At 51.4% G+C, this 19,760-nt stretch overlaps 2 protein-coding genes across 2 annotated transcripts in view; both read left to right on the top strand.

Moving 5' to 3' along the window:
- Nucleotides 1–5,545: 5,545 nt before the first annotated feature.
- LOC307187859 (olfactory receptor 6B2-like) lies at nt 5,546–6,655 on the top strand (the record flags this gene model as incomplete). Its single annotated transcript, XM_079924381.1, is given in 4 exon segments — nt 5,546–5,999; nt 6,002–6,013; nt 6,016–6,147; nt 6,150–6,655. Coding segments are annotated over 4 exon segments (828 nt in total). The 3' UTR covers nt 6,380–6,655.
- A 4,775-nt stretch (nt 6,656–11,430) lies between these two features.
- Nucleotides 11,431–19,760, top strand: part of NDUFA10 (NADH:ubiquinone oxidoreductase subunit A10) — a 49,219-nt gene continuing 40,889 nt past the window's right edge. The window contains exons 1-5 of the mRNA XM_079924776.1: nt 11,431–11,593; nt 15,092–15,260; nt 16,001–16,216; nt 16,756–16,842; nt 18,864–18,985. Of these exons, the coding sequence (XP_079780902.1) occupies nt 11,519–11,593; nt 15,092–15,260; nt 16,001–16,216; nt 16,756–16,842; nt 18,864–18,985 (669 nt within the window). The 5' untranslated portion in view covers nt 11,431–11,518. The remainder of the gene's footprint in view (nt 11,594–15,091; nt 15,261–16,000; nt 16,217–16,755; nt 16,843–18,863; nt 18,986–19,760) is intronic.

Raw genomic sequence — 19,760 nt, 5'->3', positions numbered from 1 at the left:
ACGGGGCGGCAGGGCTACCTGAGGTCAGCTAGGGGCTCTCAGGGACTGAACGTGATTCCTCGGGCAGGACGGGGACAGACAGGAGCGAGGGGGCAGCAGAGGGCTTTGCTCAGGAGAGCGGCGTTTGGACGGATGCGGCTGGGAGAGGGATCTGCGTGCAGTTCTCTGCCCCGCGCAGGGTGGACCAGATGGAGTCAGGGACTGTGGAGGAGGACCAGTCAGAGTTTTGGTTACGATCATTCCGGTGCGGTGATGGAGCCCGAATTCGCGGTGGCTGGAGGAAGCCCACGAGGGTGGCGGCAAGAGAGCCTGCTGGAGAGACGTGAGGCTGTGGGAGGGGTGGGACCGGCCTTGTCTTAGCCACGGGGGTAAGGAGAGCCGAAGCTTGGTGTCCGCCCGGGCAGCGGGGTAGATGGTGGTGCCCTGGTCCGAGATGAACACGAGGAGGGCGTGGACTCCAGGGCCCGTGGAGGCCTCCTGTCATCGGCTGGACGCACGGGTGGGATCTGCAGACAGACAGGGCGGTGCGGGCGTCATCTGGTGGAGACTGGAGGTGGGTGGCTTTGCTGAGTGTGGACAGTGAGAGCAGAAGGCTGGGGCCACAGCACCAAATGCGGAGGCGAGGCGAGTGGAGACGGAACGAAACATCCCCCAGAAATTAGGGAAGGGCTGGTTACTGGCATCTGGGGGGCCACCGGTCCGCGGCGCGTGGGGACAGAAGCCAGGTGGCTGCGGGCCAAGGGGGCAGGAACCCAGACCATGGCTGCCCGTGAGCATTGATGGACGAGAGGGGTCCAGGCGTGACAGAGATGCCAAGTCGGGGGGACGTCTGGGGACTCAGCGGAGACAGGGGCAAACAGGAGAGCCCGGAGGAGAGAGGGCGGGAAGCATGTGCCCAAGGAGACTGGTTGCGGGGCGTGAGCAGAGCTGCAGGGGTGGCTCGGCTCTGAGGCAGGAGCCCCGCACCCCACAGCTGGAGTCAGACCACAAAGGAGCTGCAGGTGCTGCCCGCTGAGAGGGCCATTCTCGCCCTGCCCAAGGGTCCAGCCCTTCCGGGTGCACGGGGACATGGAAGCTGCCCCAGCCCTTCCAACTGTTCAGGAGAAGCAAGAAATCTGTGCTTCTGTGTGGAATGTGCTGATTTTCCAAAACGATGATCAAAGTGAGGGTGTAGGGCTTCCCTGGTGGCGTAGTGGTTGAGAGTCCGCCTGCCGATGCAGGGTTCGCGGGTTCGTGCCCTGGTCCGGGAAGATCCCACATGCCGCGGAGCGGCTGGGCCTGTGAGCCACGGCCACTGGGCCTGCGCGTCCGGAGCCTGTGCTCTGCAACGGGAGAGGCCACAGCAGTGAGAGGCCCGCACACTGTAAAAAAAAAAAAAAAAAAGTGAGGGGTGTAAAGAGTTTTCTGTTATAAAACGTGTAGGATAAAAAGGGTCGTAATAACTCAATGGTGTCTGGGAGGGACCTGCAGCGTTGCTCAGGCTTCATTTAAATTCTCCCTCTGCCCCGCCATGAAACCTGCCCCCCAGGTATTCTTAAAATGTTGCTCATCTAAATCTTTCACTTATTCTCTAACAACCAAAGCCCAAAGGAAACCGAGGAGCAGGCAGGCCCCTGGCGAGTGGATTATGCCTCCACGCTTGCCGGCCATGCTCTCTGCTCCACTGATGTCCGTGGACAAGGAGGCTGGGACTGCTGGGCTGCAAGTACTGATGCTTTATCCAGCGGAAGTTTGCTTTCTGATGTAACATACAGAGAAAAGAGTCATTTCGTTTTTTAACAAATATTTAACCTACGACCTTGGCATCACTTATTAAGCAATCCACGCTTTCCTCACTAATTATATCCCATGAGCTCTGATTTAGGACTTCTGCACTGTTTCCACACTGGCCCATTGACTAAATGGCAGTACTCGTTATTTTTAACATTTATTTTATTAAACTATTAGTTGCATTTTATTGTATTTTCTTATCTCCAAAATAGCCAGTCCACTTCATTAATCCTCTCCTTTCTTTTTCATGAATTTTATTTGCTATTCCCGTCTGTTCATACTTGCAGATGATTTTAAGAATTATTTCATTCTGTTCTTTTAAATTAATTTATTTGTTTTTATTTTTGGCTGTGTTGGGTCTTCTTGCTGTGCACGGCTTTCTCTAGCTGCGGTGAGCGGGAGCTACTCTGTTGTGGTACGCGGGCTTCTCATTGCGGTGGCTTCTCTTGTTGCAGAGCGCGGGCTCCAGGCGCACGGGCTCAGTAGTTGTGGCACGCGGGCTCAGTAGTTGTAGCTTGCTGGCTCTAGAGCGCAGGCTCAGTAGTTGTGGTGCACGGGCTTAGTTGCTCTGTGGCATGTGGGATCTTCCCGGACCAGGGCTCGAACCCGTGTCCCCTGCACTGGCAGGCGGATTCTTATCCACTGTGCCACCAGAGAAGCCCTTCATTCTGTTTTAAGAAAAATAAAATTTGGTGAGATTTCAACTATAATCAAATTAAATTTTAAAATCCATTTGGAAATATTGATAGCTTTACAATATATTTTTCTCATCAAGGAACGTCTTTGTTATTAATTGCTGGATATAGGAAGACAGTTATAATATCGGTTTTGAAATCCCTTAATTATAATAAGGTTCTGGATTTTCTAAGTTAAAAGCCATGTTATTGGATAGGGAGGCTGGGAGGGAGACACAAGAGGGAGGGGATATGGGGATATATGTATATGTATAGCTGATTCCCTTCGTTATACAGGAGAAACTAACACACCATTGTAAAGCAGTTATACTCCAATAAAGATGTTAAAAAAATAAAATAAATAAAAGCCATGTTATCTGGAAATAATGATAATTTTGTCTACTTTCTCCTTTTTGTAGTAGGTAGCAGAGGGCAGTGTTGTTGTGTAGTGGTGGTTAAGAAGAAGATTCATCTTCATCCTGATCTCAGTGGGACGGGAGTGATGCTGGTGTCAACCACAGGGATGTTACAGGCTGTTGGTTAAGAGATTATTATTATTTTTTTTACCTGATGTCATGATTTATCAGAAGCCATTGCTAAAAGAATCTACAACAAATGGTACTGAGATTTTTTTGGTTCTAAATTTTTATTGGAGTCTAGTTGATTTACAATGTTGTGTTAGTTTCAGGTGTACAGCAAAGTGATTCAGATAAATATATATAATGTGTATATATATCTATTCTTTTTCATTCTTTTCCATTAGAGGTTATTACAAGATATTGAGTAGAGTTCCCTGTGCTGTACAGTAAGTCCTTGTTGTTTGCCTATTTTATATATAGTAGTGTGTATCTGTTAATCCCAAACTCCTAATTTATCACCCCCCTTTCCGCATTTGTAACCGTAAGTTTGTTTTCTATGTTGAGTCAGAGATTATTTATATATGAAAATAAACCCCTTATTTGGGGATGACAAATGTATAACAAGTTTGGAATGGTTTTTAATCTAAGCCTTTCCACAGCAGCTGGGCTCCCGTGTGATCATTTTGGTCACTTTGCCAGCCTGGCAGCCGCCCTGCACTCCGAGCGGCGGCACGCTGGCTTGTCTGCAGCGTGTGCCCTCCTCATGTGCTGCTGGGTGCTACTTGCTGGCTTTTTATCTGATTTTTGTAACTATAGTAAAAAGAAAAAAAAGAAAATTGGCATAGAGTTCTCCTTTTGTGCAAAGGAATTTGCCACTTTGTGAAATGAATTGGGAAGAAATTCCCATGCCCTGTGACAGTTTACAAAACATGAGGAAGCTCTGCTCCTGGTATAAAGGGAAGATTCGTGCTGCTGAAGCATCTGAGGCCACTGGCTTTCTCTGAAGCAACCCGAACAATTCTTGTGTTTATATTGTCGTGATGTTGAGGTTTCTGTCTTCACTTGTCAGTGTTCTCGGAAAGTGGTGACTTTGAGGCTCTAACACTGACCATTGCATGACCGACTGCCTTTAGGAATCGCCTAGGCTCTTGGTGTGTCATTTTCCTCATCTGTAAAATGAAGCTATAAAAAGAACCACTGGGCTTCCCTGGTGGCGCAGTTGTTGGGAGTCCGCCTGCCGATGCAGCGGACTCGGGTTCGTGCCCCGGTCCGGGAAGATCCCACGTGCCGCGGAGCGGCTGGGCCCGTGAGCCATGGCCGCTGAGCCTGCGTGTCCGGAGCCTGTGCTCCGCAAGGGGAGAGGCCACAGCAGTGAGAGGCCCGCGTACCGCAAAAAAAAAAAAAAAAAAAAAAAAGAACCGCTGCGTAAATCTTTGCCTTTTCTTCTGGCCAATACTGTTTATTTTGTGAACTTTCATTTTATAGCCTGTTAGAATAGTGTCAGGGGGCAACCAGAAACTCTAACTGTCCATCTTAACAATTCCAAATTTCTAGCCCACACCCAAATGGGTTCACTTTTTTCTCTTGTTGCCATCCCTCGGGAAGAGCCCCAGCCCTGGTGTTTGAGGACCCGGTGTGCACTGGTGCTGCCACGACCTTGGGTAAGTCGTTGCACTTTCCACTGTGAGCCTCAGATTTTCATCTGAAGAATGTGAGCCTTGTTCTCCCAGGGCCGTGGTGAGGGTTACAGGGGGGGTTTATGTGGACACACCTGACACTTGATAAGGGCTGGGTGCGCCTTTATGGCATTGAGGCTGGCTCTGGGGGACCCACCTGCAGGATGGAGAGAGCGTGCCGGCGCGGCCACCGGACTGCTCTGGAAACACTGCATGTAGGAGCCCTGTTTTCATGCCCCCTTCACTCCCCCATCACCCCGTCACGTGCTGGACAGGTGGCCTCTCCCTCAGCGACAGGTCCCTCGAGAATGTTCTGGACTCCTCCCCTCTGCTGCCCAGCCACCCTCTGCCTTCTGTTTTCTCTCCTCCAGGATCGTGTTGACACCTCCCCTTGCTGATACTCCCTCCAGATCTTTTTGATGTTATGGGGTTTTATCTTTTTGTTCCTTTACCATATTTTAAGGGGGCCTTGACATGGTGCAAAGACAGACACGTGACCACTCTCCCCTCTTGGCCTGGGAGGCTGCTTCTGCTCCTGCAGACCCCCAGCCCTGTGGAGGGACCGCATGGGTCTGGGGTCTGGTTAAGCTGGCTGCCACACACCCCAGCATCCCATGAGCCCTCCTGGTGTCCCTTCCTCTTGTACAGTCATCTCTGAAACCAGGTGAAAGGCCAAGCACCTACTAGTGTAGATGACCCTGTGGCAAAGGGCTGTGCATCCCTATTGTTGTTAGATTCCTTGGGAAAGTCTGGGTTATAGGAGCAATTAGATGCTTTCAAGATTGCCTGGGGGAGAAAAAGGGCAGCGTGTTCTGGAGGCCCACGGGTCACCAGGAGACCTAGAGCTGCCATGTTCAGTGGTAAAAGCTTAACTTGGAGACACTTTCTGCTCCCCTGCTGCTCCAGGAGCCAGCTGTCCCCTCCTTGGGCCAAAATTCACCCCCAGGCCGAGCTGTGCTTTCTTCCCCAGCTGTCCTTGGCCCTCATCTGGCACGAAGCTGGTTTGCAGCCCTGGGCTCCCCACACAGAAGGATGAGGGGAGAACGTGACCGAGGTCGGCGCCTTCATGCTGGTGGGCTTCCTCACGGCCCCGGCTGCCTCCCTCTTCGTGCTGGTGGAGAACCTGGCCGTCATCCTCACCATCTGGGGCAGCTCCTCCCTCCACAGGCCCATGCACTACTTTCCGGGCATCCTGTCGTCCCTGGAGATCTGGTACGTGTCTGACACCATCCCTAAGATGCCGGACGGCTTCCTCATGCAGCGGGGACGCATCTCCTTCGTTGGCTGCATGACTCAGCTCTACGTCTTCAGCTTCCTGGTGTGCACCGGGCGTGTGCTCCTGGCCTCCATGGCCTGCGACGGCTACCAAGCCATCATGACCATGGGGCTGTGCGTCCAGCTGGTGGCCTTCGCCTTCGTGAATGGCTTCACCATCTCTGTGATCAAGGTCTACTCTAGCTCCAGCACCACGTTCTGTGGCTCCAATGTCCTGAAGCACATCTTCTGTGACATCTCCCCATCCCCAAGCTGGCCTGCACGACTTCTCGACCACCGAGCTGGTCGGCTTCGTCCTGACCTTCAACATCCTGGTGTTCCCGCTCGTGGCCACCATGCTTTCCTATGGACACATCACCCTGGCCGTCCCGCGCGTCCCCTCGGCCACGGCCATCGGCGAGCCTTCTCCACCCGCACCTCCCACACGGTCACCACCTTCTACATGGCCTTGATATTCATGTACGTCTGGCCCCAGGCCATGGATTCCCGGAGCTCCAACAAGCTCATCTCTGCTGTTTACACTGTCCTCACCCCAGTCATCAACCCCTTGATCTACTGTCTGAGGAACAAAGAATTCAAGGATGCTCTGAAAAAGGCTCTGGACTTAGGTCAACTTTCACAGTAGCACAGTTAAATGTCCTGTAGTCTAATCTGTGGTGATAATAAAAACAACACCGTATAGGACACTTTACTTTCTTTAATAGTGACAATTTATGTAATTAATTAGTTTATTTCTGGCTGTGCCACGCAGCTTGCAGGATGTTAGTTCCCCCACCAGGAATCGAACCCGCACCCTCAGCAGTGAAAGTGCAGAGTCCTAACCACTGGACCACTAGGGAATTCCCACCTTAGGTTTTTTTTTTTTTTTTTTTGTGGTACGTGGCCACTTGCAGAGCACAGGCTCCAGACGCGCAGGCTCAGCGGCCATGGCTCACGGGCCCAGCCGCTCTGCGGCATGTGGGATCTTCCCGGACCGGGGCACGAACCCGTGTCCCCTGCATCGGCAGGCGGACTCTCAACCACTGCACCACCAGGGAAGCCCCCACCTTAGGTTTTTTAAAGTAAATTTTAAAATGAAATTTAGCAAACCCACAGGACTGTGAATAAATAATAAGTCTTCATCCGGATTTGGTTTCACAAAAGAACCACACTTATGTCACCAGCACCCAGATCAAGAGTCAGAAGCTACCCTCACGGCCCGTCCCCAAGATTTCCACTATCCAGACTTCTAGCACCAGATACTACTTTTTGACGTTTTTATGAATAAAACCATGAAGGATGATTTTACATTTGACTTCTTGCGTTCATTATGATGTTTGAGTGAATCCTCAATGTTTCTGCATGTAGCAATAATACATGCACCTAATGTGTAATGTCCCACAGTACAAATACATCACAACACGTTTATGCATTTTACTGTTGGGGATAGAATTATGGGTACTGCCTATTACGGATAGCGCCGCTATAAATAACTGATTTGTGTCTTTTCATGAATGTACATACAGTTTTGTGAGCCGTGTGCTAGGCCAGACCTACGTACATAAAGGCTACGCCTACAGTTCCTGCAACAAAAGATTCACGTATGATCAGGCTTCATAGAAACAGCAAGACTGTTTCCCCAAGCGGGTGCGTGAGAATTCCAGTAGCTGCATATCCTTACCGACACTTGGCACGCTAAGCCTTCTCTATTTGCCTTTCTTCTGGGGTTGCAGAAGAAGTTCTCTCTGCAACCTTAACTCGCATTTCCAATGACCAAGGCTGCTGGGCACTTCTGTAAGTTTAGTGGTTTAATGTCCTTCCGGATGTGCCCTTTCTGGAGGGCTCTTGCAATCAGGTCTTTTGCCTATTTTTATATTGAGTCACTTTTTCTTTTTAACATGCAGGAGTTCTTACATATTCTGGGTCCATGCCCTCTGTTGGTTATATTTACTGCAAAACTGCCCTAGTGTCTGGGCTTGCCTTTCATTCTCTTAATGGTGTCTTTTGATGAAGAGAAGGTTTTTATTTTGATGTCCAATTTGTTCATTTTCCCCGTTTATAGTTAGCCCTTTATTTTCCATCTGTTTGCCTCCAAGATCATGAAGATATTCTCCTGTTTAATTCCAGAAGCTTTGTTGTCTTACCTTTCATGTTTAGATTCAGTCCATCCAAAACTGATTTTTATTTATGGTATGAGATATGGGTCAACATTAATTCTTTTCTATAGGGATATGAAATTGACAAGAACCCACTATTTATTGAAAAGACCATGCTTTCCCCTCCGCAACCTCACTCTTTTCATAAACCAAATACCTATCTATCTATCTATCTACCCTTATCTCTTTTTGTACTCCTCATTCTGTCCCATTGGTCTGTTTGTCTATTCCTGCACTAATACCATGCTGTTGTAATTACTACAGCTTCCTCATATATCTTGATACCTGGCAGTAAATCCTCTGTCCTCGTTCTTTTTCTTCAAGGTCGCCTTGGTTATTCTTAGTCCTTCCCAATGGGGGTTGGGGGAGATACAGTTTAGAATCAGCTTGTCAAGTTCAACAAAAGAAAACTTGGGGGGCTTTTTATTGGGATTCTATTAAATCTATAGATCAATTTGGAGGTAACTGTCCTCTACAATTTTGAGACTTCTAATCCAAGAATACGGCAAATCCTCTCTTCATTTGCAAGTCCTTCAATTTCTTGATATACTTTTGTGGTTTTCAGTGTAGGGCTCTTTCACATGTTTCTGGGGATTTGAGTTTTTGGGGTTTTTTAAACAAAATTCTAACACAAATGGCATCCTTTCTTTTAAATTTTTAAAGTTAAAATTAAAAATTTTTATCTCTCTTGTTGCTGGTACATAGAACACAATGTTTTAAACTTTCTTCTTGAAACAATTACAGATTTACAGGAAGTTTCAAAGAAAGATGGAGGGAGGTTCTGTGCACCCTTCACCCTGTCTTCCCCGATGACACTGTCCTACATGATGGTAGCCTCCACACTGGGACACTGACTTTGATGCAATCCGTGGAACTTAGATTCTACCAGTTATACATGCATTCACCTATGTGCGTGCACCTGTGTGTGTGCGCGTGCACATGCACGCAGATACGCTTGTAGCTCTATGCTGTTTTGTCAGCTGTGTAGCTTCGTGGACCACCACCATCAAGATATGGAACGTTTCCATCACAACCCCCCATTCCCTAGCCTCTGGTGACCACTAATCTGTTCTCCATCTCTATATAATTTTGTTATTTCAGGGATGTTACTTAAGCAGAATTACATTGTATGTAATCTTCTGAGATGGACTCTCTTCACTCAACATAATTCTCTCCAGGGGTCCAGGCTGTTGCCTGTATCAACAGTCCATTGGTTTTTCTAGCCGAGCAGTGTTCCGTGGTATGGATGGACCACACTTTGTTTAGCTGTTCACCTTTGAAGAACAGGTGGGTGGTTCTCAGTTTTTAGCTGCTAGGAATGAAGCTGCTACGAACGTTCATTCGAGTTTCTCTGTGAACCTAAATTTTCATTTCTCTGGGGTTAATGTTTAAGACTGTGATTGCTAGGCTGTATTACAGTTCATTTTTAGTTTTACACCTTTTCCAATTTGGAAACTGCTAAACTGCTCTTTAGCAGAGCGGCTGTACCTTCTCACATTCTTACTAGCAGTGTATGCGTGAACTAGCTTCTCTTCATCTTCTCCACCATTTGGTGTTATCACTATGTTTTTCATTTGGCCTTTCTGATAAGTGTGAAGTGGTATCTCATTGTGGATTTAATTTACATTTTTCTAATGGCTGATCACGTTGAACATCTTTTCATGTGCTTATTGGCTATGTGTATAACCTCTTCAATGAAATGTCTGTTCATGTCTTTTGCCCACTTTTTAATTGGATTACTTCTTACTGTTCAGTTCTGAGATTTCTTTATGTGTTCTAGATGCAAGTGCCTGGTCACACCTGTGGTTTGCAGGTGTCCACCTCCACCCCCATCCCCACAGTTGCTTTTTCATCCTCTAAGGGTTTCTCACAGAGCAAAACTTTTAAAAAATTTTGATGAGGTCCAATTTACCAATTTTTCCTTTTTTGTATTATGCACTTGGTGTCAAGCCGAAGAATTCTTTCCCTAGTCCCAGGACAGTGATGTCCAGTATTTAATTTAAGGTTATTTTGTTTCCTACTGGGATCGCTCTCCCTTTTTCGCTAGGGCATCAGTAAAAGTTGTTAAACACAGAACTTTGTCTTGGGAAGTGAGATGAAGGATGTGTGTTTGCTTGGGGTGAAGCAGGAAAGACAACCGGAGTGCTGGAGGGAAGATGCAAATGGTGTGGACAGTGACACAAGGCCAGAGAGTCTGACAGGGAGGTGTCCCCACCCTAACCCCCCCGGACTTCTCAGACGCGCTGGCAAGGACACGGAGCTTCTCAGACACATCAGAATGTAGAGCCAAGCCTTGGGTGATAAGCGGTGATTCCACAGGGCTGGATGACTTAGGGCTGCCTGGTCACGCCTGCTCACCCAGCTGTATTTGAGGTGCACCTGTGATGTGTTAGGAGCTTTGCTTGGGGCTGGGGGCACAGTGGTGTAGGATCTGGAAGTGGCCCATGCTGCCGGACAATGCAGGGTGCAGAACACTATTCTCTCGATGTGGCTCATTGACATCAGAATTAGCTGGAAGCTTGTTAAACACATTTTAGGGCCCATCCCAGATCGTCTAAATCAGACCCTCTGGCACTGGGGACTAGGAATCTGTATTCTGGACAAGCAGGGATTCTCTTGTTAGAGAAACAGCCATTGAAAGGACCTTCGTTTTTACAACTCCATGATCATTCTGAAAAGTTGAAAACCAAATGAAATTTAAACAAAAGAAAAGTTAGGGTGTTAAAAACAATAAGCCCGCGTAGGAGAGTGAGGATCTTAAAGCCTTTTCAAACGGCAGCCTGGTAGGTAAGAAAGCTCACATTAAAGTCACCTTCTAACCTGAAAGGAACTGAGGCCCCCGGTCATTGGATCATTGAGGTTTTAACAGGGGAATGAGGACAGCTTTTGCTTGCATGTTACTCAAGGTGTTGACAACACCAGGCCCGCCAAGGGGTATGAGACCTCTTAGACCTGGAGTCATGAGCCAGGCGGGGAGATGGGCCCTGGGGAGGCGGAGGATGCGCGGACCTCAGCCAGGCCGGCCCTGCTGGACAAGCGCCGTGGGTCGGGAAGGTCAGTCTACGGTCCTCCTTCAGAGCCTCTCGGACGCCCGCGCTCGTGCTGGGTCGCTCTCACGCCGGCCCTCCTTTCACCCCCCGCCCCTAGCCCCAGGCCGCCTTCCTAGCCTCGGGTGGTTTGCGAGCTATGGAGACACTTTCAAGGAGGTGGTTTTGAAGTCCGCACCTGCCGGTCTAGGGAGTTTGGGAGGGTGGGGAGCGTCCTGGACGCGGGATGTGCTGCAGCAGTAACTACGAGGTCTGGGGCGGCCTCGGCTCCCCGCACTGCGCGTCCTCAAAACCGGGCAGTGGGCAGGCCTCCCCTTGGAGCCCGGGCGGCGGGAGCCCCTCCCCTTTGAGCCCTGGCGGCGGGCGGGCACTACAAGGTCCAGAGGACGCGGACGCCAAGGGAGACCCGAGGTTAATCAGCCCCGGCTGCGCTCTGCGCGCCTGCGTCCGCCGTCCGGAAGTTCCCGACAGGCGCGGCGCGGGCATCCCGGCAGTGACGTCACTGTGGCGCGCCGGTCGCGGGAGGGGCCCTGTCGCGACTGCGTCCCCTCGGGTCCTTGAGCCGGTGCTGACAGCAGAGCCATGGCCTTGAGGCTGCTGAGACTGGTCCCCGTGTCCGCGACCTCTCGGGGCCTCGCGGCGGTCGTCCAGCGCGTGGTGAGGCGGCGGCGGGCGGAGGCCGCGGGTGGGACCTGGCTTGTCCTCCTGGCGCCGCCCCTTCCTCACCTCCCCGGGCCTCCCAGCGTCATTCTCGGGGGGGATCCTACTGTCCCCTGGAGAGTTTGGTCCTGAGTCGCGAGGGTAGGCCTCGGAAGGGCCGCCGCGAGCTTCTCCAGGTCGTTTTCTCTCAGCTCCGAGCAGAACGTGGGGCCCGGAGGGGAATAGGCGGCCTGGCCGCCCTCCTCGGGGAGGCCAGGTTGCAGATATTATTACCCAGTGCGATTGTGCGATAGGCGAATGAGCTGGTGTGGGCGAGCCCCGAGAGCCTGGGGGCGCTCATGCATTCATTAATTCATGTGGCGGCGCTGTCAAGGGCCAGGTAAGGGGCGATGTGACGTTGAGACAGTGGAATGACGTCGTACGCGGATTCAACAAGACAAGCAAATGAACTGTGGCTGGAAACCTTAGGAAAAGTATTTTATGACAGAGACTGTACATAGCTCCTTTGGATACTAGTGGCTGGAGCAACGTTGGTGTCGAACTGTAAAGGGACTTGACCTCTGTGCTCAGGATTTTGATGAGCAAAGGATTTTGAACAGAACAGTACAGTAACCTTATTAAAAAGTCATATAAATGTTTTCAGGAGATAACTCGGGCTGCAAAGTAGAAGAAAGAGAGAAAGAATGAAAGAGGGAAAGGTGATTGTCTATAACACCCAGCGTACTTCCCTGCATTAGTGACAGTGAGGGCCCCAGAGTAGAGGGGGCTGCCGGGCACACACTAGATGGACCCACCTGTAAAACTGTGTTCACCTCTGGACGCTACTCCCTACAGGGGATGTAGATGGCCTTCAGTAGGTCCAGAGAAAAATGAATAAGATGAAAAGGGTATACAGCTTGATACTTGGAATAATTGAGGGAATTGGAAATGTGTCGTGAAAGATCACTTATTCCCTGTGATTCCAGAGAGCAGAAGAATGGGACTGAGGATGGGAAGTAATAGAAAAACTGTCATAACCGTAAAAAAGCACTTTCTAAAGATTTGAAGTCGGGGAAGAGTTGATTGCTTTATTCACATATCACTGTGCACCTGCTCTGTGCCACATCCGAGGTAGATTCAAGTTGGGGACACAGATGGGAGACAGTTTGCACATGGCTCAGAGGTAACCTGGAGGAGAGAGTGATTAATTTCTTGGGTGCAAGGTACCAATATGATTAACACCCCGTCACTTATCTCATCTGCTACTCTTCCCGCACCCAGTCCACTTGGCACCAGCTACACTGGCCTTGCTGACATTGCCTCAGGGCGTGGGCGCTTACTGTTCCCCCTGCCCGAGAGGGAGACCCTCTTCCAGGTAGCCACGTGGCCAGTTCCCTCACTGCCGTCCAGTCTCGGTTCAAATGTCACTCTTTCTGCGAGGGTTCCGTGACCACCCGTTTTAACGTACATCCCATCCCGTAAACCGTCCTCCCCTTCACAGCACTTACTTAATATGCCGTATAATTACTTCTTTTGTTATCCTGTGGAATTTTTTGGCTCACTGCTCTATCCCCATCGTCTAGAAAAAAGACTGCATAGTATGGGAATCTAATGAACAGTTACCGAATGAATAAATGAATGAGTGAATGACACACAGTTGCAACTGAGTAAATTGGGTATTCGCAGTTGTTGGGATTTGAGAGTTTTGGAATATGTAGAGAACATCCTGCCGTTTACTCCCCTTGTCTCCTGTCGAGGGACCTTCGGTTGGGTCCAGTTGTTGTTGTTGCAGGTGTTACTCCGTGAGTGTTTTGATATGAATCATTCCTCCTGTTTGCTTCTCTTGGTTGCAGTGGCTTCTCAGATTCTCCTTGTTTCTGTTAACCTTGGCAGTTCTGAGCAGTACTGTGTGGGTAGTTTGTCCCTCAGTGGGACCCGTCTGATATTTCTCGTGACTTGACTGGGGCTGTGTGTTCTTAGGAGGAAAAGCACAGAGGCAAAGTGCTGTTCTCATCACATAATATGAAAGGTACACTGTGAGCATGACTTACCACTGAGGACCTTCGTCACCTGGCTGAGGTGGCGGTAGTGTCTCTGCTGTGAAGCTACCCTTGCTTCCCCCTTTCCATCGTGTCCTCTTTAGAGGGGAGTCACTGCGTGCACACAGGGAGTGGGGGGTTAGGCTCCCTTCCTCGAAGGCAGAGCAGCCACATAAATTGTTTGGAATTCTTCTTTATGGGAGGTTTGTCTCTTCTCTGCATTTATTTTTTTATACCAGCATGGACTTGTGTATATTTATTTTAAATTTGGGGGTAAAGTTCAGTACAGCTCTCCTTTGTTGCTCAGACCGTTCCAGCTGTGGCCATTGGGAGCTCTTTCAGGGGGCTCCTGTGTCCCTGTAACCTGCCCCTCACGGTGTGTGTTGAGCACTTCCTTACTACCTGGCCTGGCCAGCTGGTAGTCGTAGAATGAGCCATTTCTCTGAGGAGCGCTTGTTCCTTTTACTGGAGAATGGCGTTAGAAACCAAGACCTAGGTACTCCGTGTGACTGATCTTGGAGCTTTGAGCTTCTAGGTCCTCTCAGCAGACAGAGCAAGGGAGTGTACTGTACTAACCTGTGTACATGCCCACGTCTATAAGTACTTCTCTGTGTCCACTAAACGAGTTCATGCTGTGTCTGTAGCTCCAATGCGGTACTGCATGGGTCATTCCAGCTCCTCCCCTTGCTGATCCGTGGGTTTTTTTGTTTCTCAGGGATAGGGGTTGTTTGAGTTTCAGTGTGGAGAGTAGATTGGGACACCGGAGACAGGAGACAGAGTAGGCATTTGCGTTGCAGACGAGAGACGTGAGGATGTCGCAGAATCGGTGCACTGGGGGCGGGGAGGGGCCGCTGGCCCGAGAGACTTCAGATTAGGATCAGTAGGGTTTTGTGAGTGATTATGGAGTTGGAGGAAGGAGGAGGGTATCAAAGGTGACTCGTGGCTTTGCTCTGTTCTGCTTGGTGGATGGTGGATAGGGAGCTTGTGAGGGGAGCAGATTGGGGCTTGGGGTGCGGATGCTGAATTTCAGTTTTAGGTCTGTTAGCTTTCAGGTACTTTCAGGACATCTAGGACATCAGGAGCTGTTTAAAGGCATGAGATAACCCGTTCCAGAGCTCAGGACGGGAGCCTGCACTAGAGAAATGTTCCTTATCCCCTTCCGCCCTGTCCCCCCCTCCCCCTCCTTCCTGCCTTTCTGTCATCCGTCCGTCCATCCATCCATCCAATTTTTATTGAACGTGGTAAGCGTGTCCTGTTCCAGGCCCTGAGGATTTAGCAGTGATCAAAGCAGGCAATCGCTGTCTTTATGAACTTACGTTGGGGGTGGGGCTGAGAGGCAGTAATTCAACAGATAGGTTATACAGAGGTCGGTGTTTTGTCACCAGGGGTCTTCTTGGCATTTATATTTACCTAATAGCTGCTGGTGCCCGCGGTGACCAGAATGCTCACGTGCTGTTGTCTGCTGTGTGTTTTTCAGGGAGGAATTCACACAAGTGTCCAGTGCAAGCTGCAGTACGGCCCGCTGGCGTACCTGCTTGGTGAAAGAACGACCAAAAAGCTGACGGGAAAGAGCAAAGTGATAACTGTGGACGGCAACATATGTTCGGGGAAAGGCAGGCTTGCAAAGGAAATAGCAGAGAAGCTAGGTATGAACTTGTGTCCTGCAGAGTGACACGACTTTCTCAGATATACAGTTACTTATCTGAGTTGGATTTTGCTTTAATATTGAGCAGGTAGAACTGCGCCTGAGGTAGGTATTTTACGCTTTTGAAATATTTACTGAAAAAGCTGTTTTTAGTCTTTCAGATTTGGAAAATTTTAGAAGTCCATGCTGGTTGTCAGTTTGAATTGGGATTTTATCTTGACCATGTAAGCAGAGCACTTTCACAGGAGCAGTCTCATTTGAACTGCGTAACAGCCCGTGGAACAGGGCTGACAATCTCCTCTCACTTACGGACGGGCAACCCCAGTAAGAAGCTGGGTCACAGGCTGCTTTGTGTAGGGCCAGGCGTCCAGCCCGTTTCCCGACTCTGGAGCCGGTGTCGTCCCCGTGCCTTTCTCTAGTGTTTGACAAGCCGAAGCCTAGTTGCATGCAGCGGGCACCCACGCTCAGGCTCTCCTCAGGAGGAGTTCATACGACGGTGCAGTGGGAAATGCTGCCATGCAGCCCTGGACCTTCATGCTGCCCTTGCACATGTGCTTCAGACATGTCGTCTTCCGTGTCTCGTGTGCTCCCTTTCACGCACCAAGAACACAGGTGTCAGGGTAACTTTCCCCAGGTCTTCGCCGACCGGCCTCAGCAATGGTGTTCAGATGCATCTCCGCCGCTTGCTGGTGGGATGCGCCGTGCCCATAGCATGTTTTGTCCGGTTGTTTCTCTCCTCAGGCCTGAAGCACTTTCCCGAGGCAGGGATCCATTATGCAGCCAGCACCACTGGGGATGGGAAACCCCTGGACATACAGCTCAGCAGCAACTGCAGTTTGGAGAAGTTTTACGATGACCCGAAAAGTAATGACGGCAACAGCTACCGCCTGCAGTCCTGGTTGTACGCCAGTCGCCTCCTGCAGTATGCGGACGCCTTGGAGCACCTGCTGAGCACAGGTGCAGTATCTGTGGTTGGGTAGCTGTCGGGCGTGTCCTGCACTTGAACCCTTTTCTGAAATGTAGTCGTTTTAGATTGCTGCTCATTAGAGCTTTTTTGAAAGGGTATTTGATGAGGCAAGCTCTGGCTTTCCAATAAGATCATGGATTCTCTGAGATCCATGGTGGTGGGCGTGGGGCGGACGCCCGGGGGGTCTTACTGAGCATCTGGGATGGGGGCAGGGTTGCAGTGGACAGGGACGGGGGGTGGGGGCACGGGGCAGGACCTATGGTTCCAAAACGAAATCCCTTTCTCTAGTAGCCGGATGCTTTCGTCAGGGCTGAAAGAATGAAACAGAACGTTGTATCGCCAAAACCAAAAAAGTATTGTAGTTTTGAAAATGATTTCCCACGTAGAAGTGCAAGTGTGTTCTTTTGAAAATACTTGGTTTGGAAATGGAATTGTAAGTAAGTTTTTCCCTTTCTAAAATGAAAGGGCTAGTTTTCGTTGCTTTCATTACTACCTGAGTTTTGATGTTTGTCTCCATGTTTTTACACAGGGCAGGGTGTGGTGCTGGAGCGCTCCGTCTACAGTGACTTTGTCTTTGTGGAGGCGATGTACCGACAGGGCTTCATCCGGAAGCAGTGTGAGTCTGGCCGGCAGGCTGGCCTTCCTGGGCGCATGGGGTGACTTGGTAAAGGCCCTGCTACACTCACCCTGCAGTTAGTATGCGTTTTGTGAACATCCATTAAATAGATGAATAATGCCATTCCACAGGAAAAACCAATTCCTTCCACCCTCTCTCCCTCCTAAATTCGTCTCTCCCTGTGAAAGCACAGTGGTGTACTGGATCCTGAACGCACAGCTTACGCCGAGTCTCCACACAGCCTCCCAGGAAACTTCCCTGGCTCTCCAGCCACCTTGTGGCACAGCCACGTGGCTCTGTGGCCCGTGGCTAGCTTCACTGAGCGGTCCTGTTCCCGTGCCTCCCTCCCTCCTCTTTGCTGGCCCCCGTGACTGCAGCATTCTTGTCCTTTCCTTCTCTCCTGCACGTGCGGGTCTAGTGCTTTTAGGGACACTAGCACTGGGGTGGGGGATTGTTGAAAGTCTGGCAAGTGGCCAGTGACAAGAACAAAGGCTCCTGGCTGAAGTAGCCTGGCCGTGAGGGGTGAGGGGACCCGGCTGAAGTAGCCTGGCCGTGAGGAGTGAGGGGCCCGGCTGAAGTAGCCTGGCCGTGAGGAGTGAGGGGACCCGGCTGAAGTAGCCTGGCCGTGAGGAGTGAGGGGGCCCGTCCGGTTGGGGCCGGGGTGTCTGGAGCTAGGCGTGTGCTGGACAGGGCTGTGGAAAGGCCGTGTTGTCGTTCAGCCTGTGGGCATTTTCACCGTGAGCTTGGTCGCCTGGATCCAGCAGGTGGCTAGATCTGGAGCGCAGAGTACGAGCGGTGGGTTCCTGAATGGGGAGACCGAAGCCAGCCGAGGCTGAGCGGTGAGGGGGCCGCCCTTGGTCTGCGGGCCCGTCCTGCTGTCTGCGCAGTCCTGGTGCCTGTGCGGAGGGCAGCCAGAGCCCGTGCTGCTGAGCCAGGCACTGAGTCACACAGACACTCCGACAGCCTCGAGGCCGGCCGGCCAGCCTTTCTGGGGTGCGCGCTGTGTGCCGGGCTCTGCCTTAGGTGAGACAAGGCCCGCGCCATCCTGGGGGGAGGGGTGGGAAGGCAGCCTAGGTGCGTAGTTGCAGTGAGCGCACTTGCTGGCTGCGCAGCGTGGTCCCCGGGTGCAGAGGAAGCGTGTCGAGAGTGTCTGACCCGTCGGGAGACGGGGTGTTGTGGGCAGCGTCCCTGAGGAGTGAGGCTGGCTGAGCCGTTGGTGGTGCCGCTACAGGGGCTTTGAGGGCAGCAGGCGCTGGTGCGGCTTGGAGGGGGCCGGGTGCTGGCGGAGGGGCGGGCAGGGCCGCGCTAGCAGGACGGGCACCTTGGCCGGGACGCTTAGGTTCCTCCTGAAAGTACTGAGGAGCCCCTGAGGGGTTTTAGGTGCGGGAGGCATGTGGTTAGATTTGAATTTGTTTATCTGAAGGATGGTTCGGGGAAGGCAGGTCAAGGAAAAGGAGAGCCTTGGGCGCAAGTCGGGGTTGGAGGGGGCCCCGCGGGAGGGAGGCCCGTGGCGGGCAGCGGAGCAGCCTGCTGGGCTGGGCGGACCTGGACACGGGCGCGCTCTTGGCCAGCCCGGCTGCTCAGCTCTGTGGGAGAGGAAGAGTGGACCCAGCTGGGCCGACGGGGCCAGCAGCGAGGAGGACCCGGAGGGGCAGCAGGCTGGGAAGGTGCTGCACCCTCCGGGTGGCCGGGCGCACTTCAGGTCTGGCCTTTAGAAAGCTCTTAGGCCGGGCCTCAAATCCCGGGGTTGGTATAAGTTGCCTGATTTCTCTGGCCTGACTCTTTTGGTCTGTAGAGATGAGAAGCCCTGCCCTGCAGGGTGGCTGTGAGTGCTGCGGTCGCCGTGTGCCAGCCTCACGTGTGTGCAGCTGGCGGTAACGGCCGTGACTGTTACATGGTTCGCAGGTCGACACGTGGCTCTGAGAACCGCGTGTACCTTTGGCCTTTTATTTGAAGAGAAGTGTGCATCTGAGGGCTGTCCGTGGACCATCGGCTGACAGATGGTGCCTCTCTTGTGCCAGGTGTGGACCACTACAACGAGGTGAAGAAGGTCACCATTTGCGAGTACCTGCCCCCTCACGTGGTCATCTACGTCGACGTGCCCGTTCCCGAGATCCAGAGCCGGATCCAGAAGAAGGGAAACGTAACTCAGCCTTTAAGTCCAAGACCACTGTCTCTTTATGTGTCCTCGTTACGTTTGACATAGATCAGCGCTTCACACCGATACTTACAGTGGGATACTGTGAATTCCTGATGGCCCCCACAGGGACGGGGGCACGCACATGGGTCCCCCCGGGGGAGCGGGCACTTGCGCGATGGGCGACTGAAGGAGGCCCCGGCCGCTCACTGCTCTCCTCCAGTGCTCTCCGTCCCTGGTACCATCCTGCCACTGTCCCCTGACCCTGGGTCGCCTGAGCCACTCTGAGGATGGGTGCATCTCCTGACAGGACTTCCCTTTCTGTTTTTCTAATGGGCTTTTCATGCCCTGTTGTTTCCTACAAGTTGAAAATAATTTCTAATACCCTTTCAGTTTACCACTCCCATATGTTGGGCCTGTCTTCCTCTTTTTCCTACTCAGTGACCCTAAAACAGTAGAGCAGTGATCTCCACACGCGTTCATTAACTCTTAGGAGCGTCGAGACAGGCAGGTGCCTAGAAACCCTGCGATTTGAAGTTGGCTCTGCAGGTGTGATGCAGGATGCAGGTCAACAAGGCCCGTCTTTGCCCTTTTGACTAGTTCTTATTTGGAAAGATCCCTCCTACCTGGAGTATTTTTTCCTGGGAGGAAATGCTCTTTTTGACATTGTGATGAAAAGGTAGGCTTGCCTGTATATCTGTCATCCCAGGGCCCGTCCTTAGCGCTGGGAGTCTCGTGGGTGCTCCGTGAGTGCCTCTGATGGCAGGTCCTCGCCAGGGTG

Source organism: Stenella coeruleoalba, assembly GCF_951394435.1.
Source record: "Stenella coeruleoalba genome assembly, chromosome: 6".
NCBI lineage: Eukaryota > Metazoa > Chordata > Mammalia > Artiodactyla > Delphinidae > Stenella > Stenella coeruleoalba.
The sequence above is the reverse complement of the archived record's forward strand: the minus strand, read 5'-3'. Positions and strand labels throughout refer to the sequence as shown.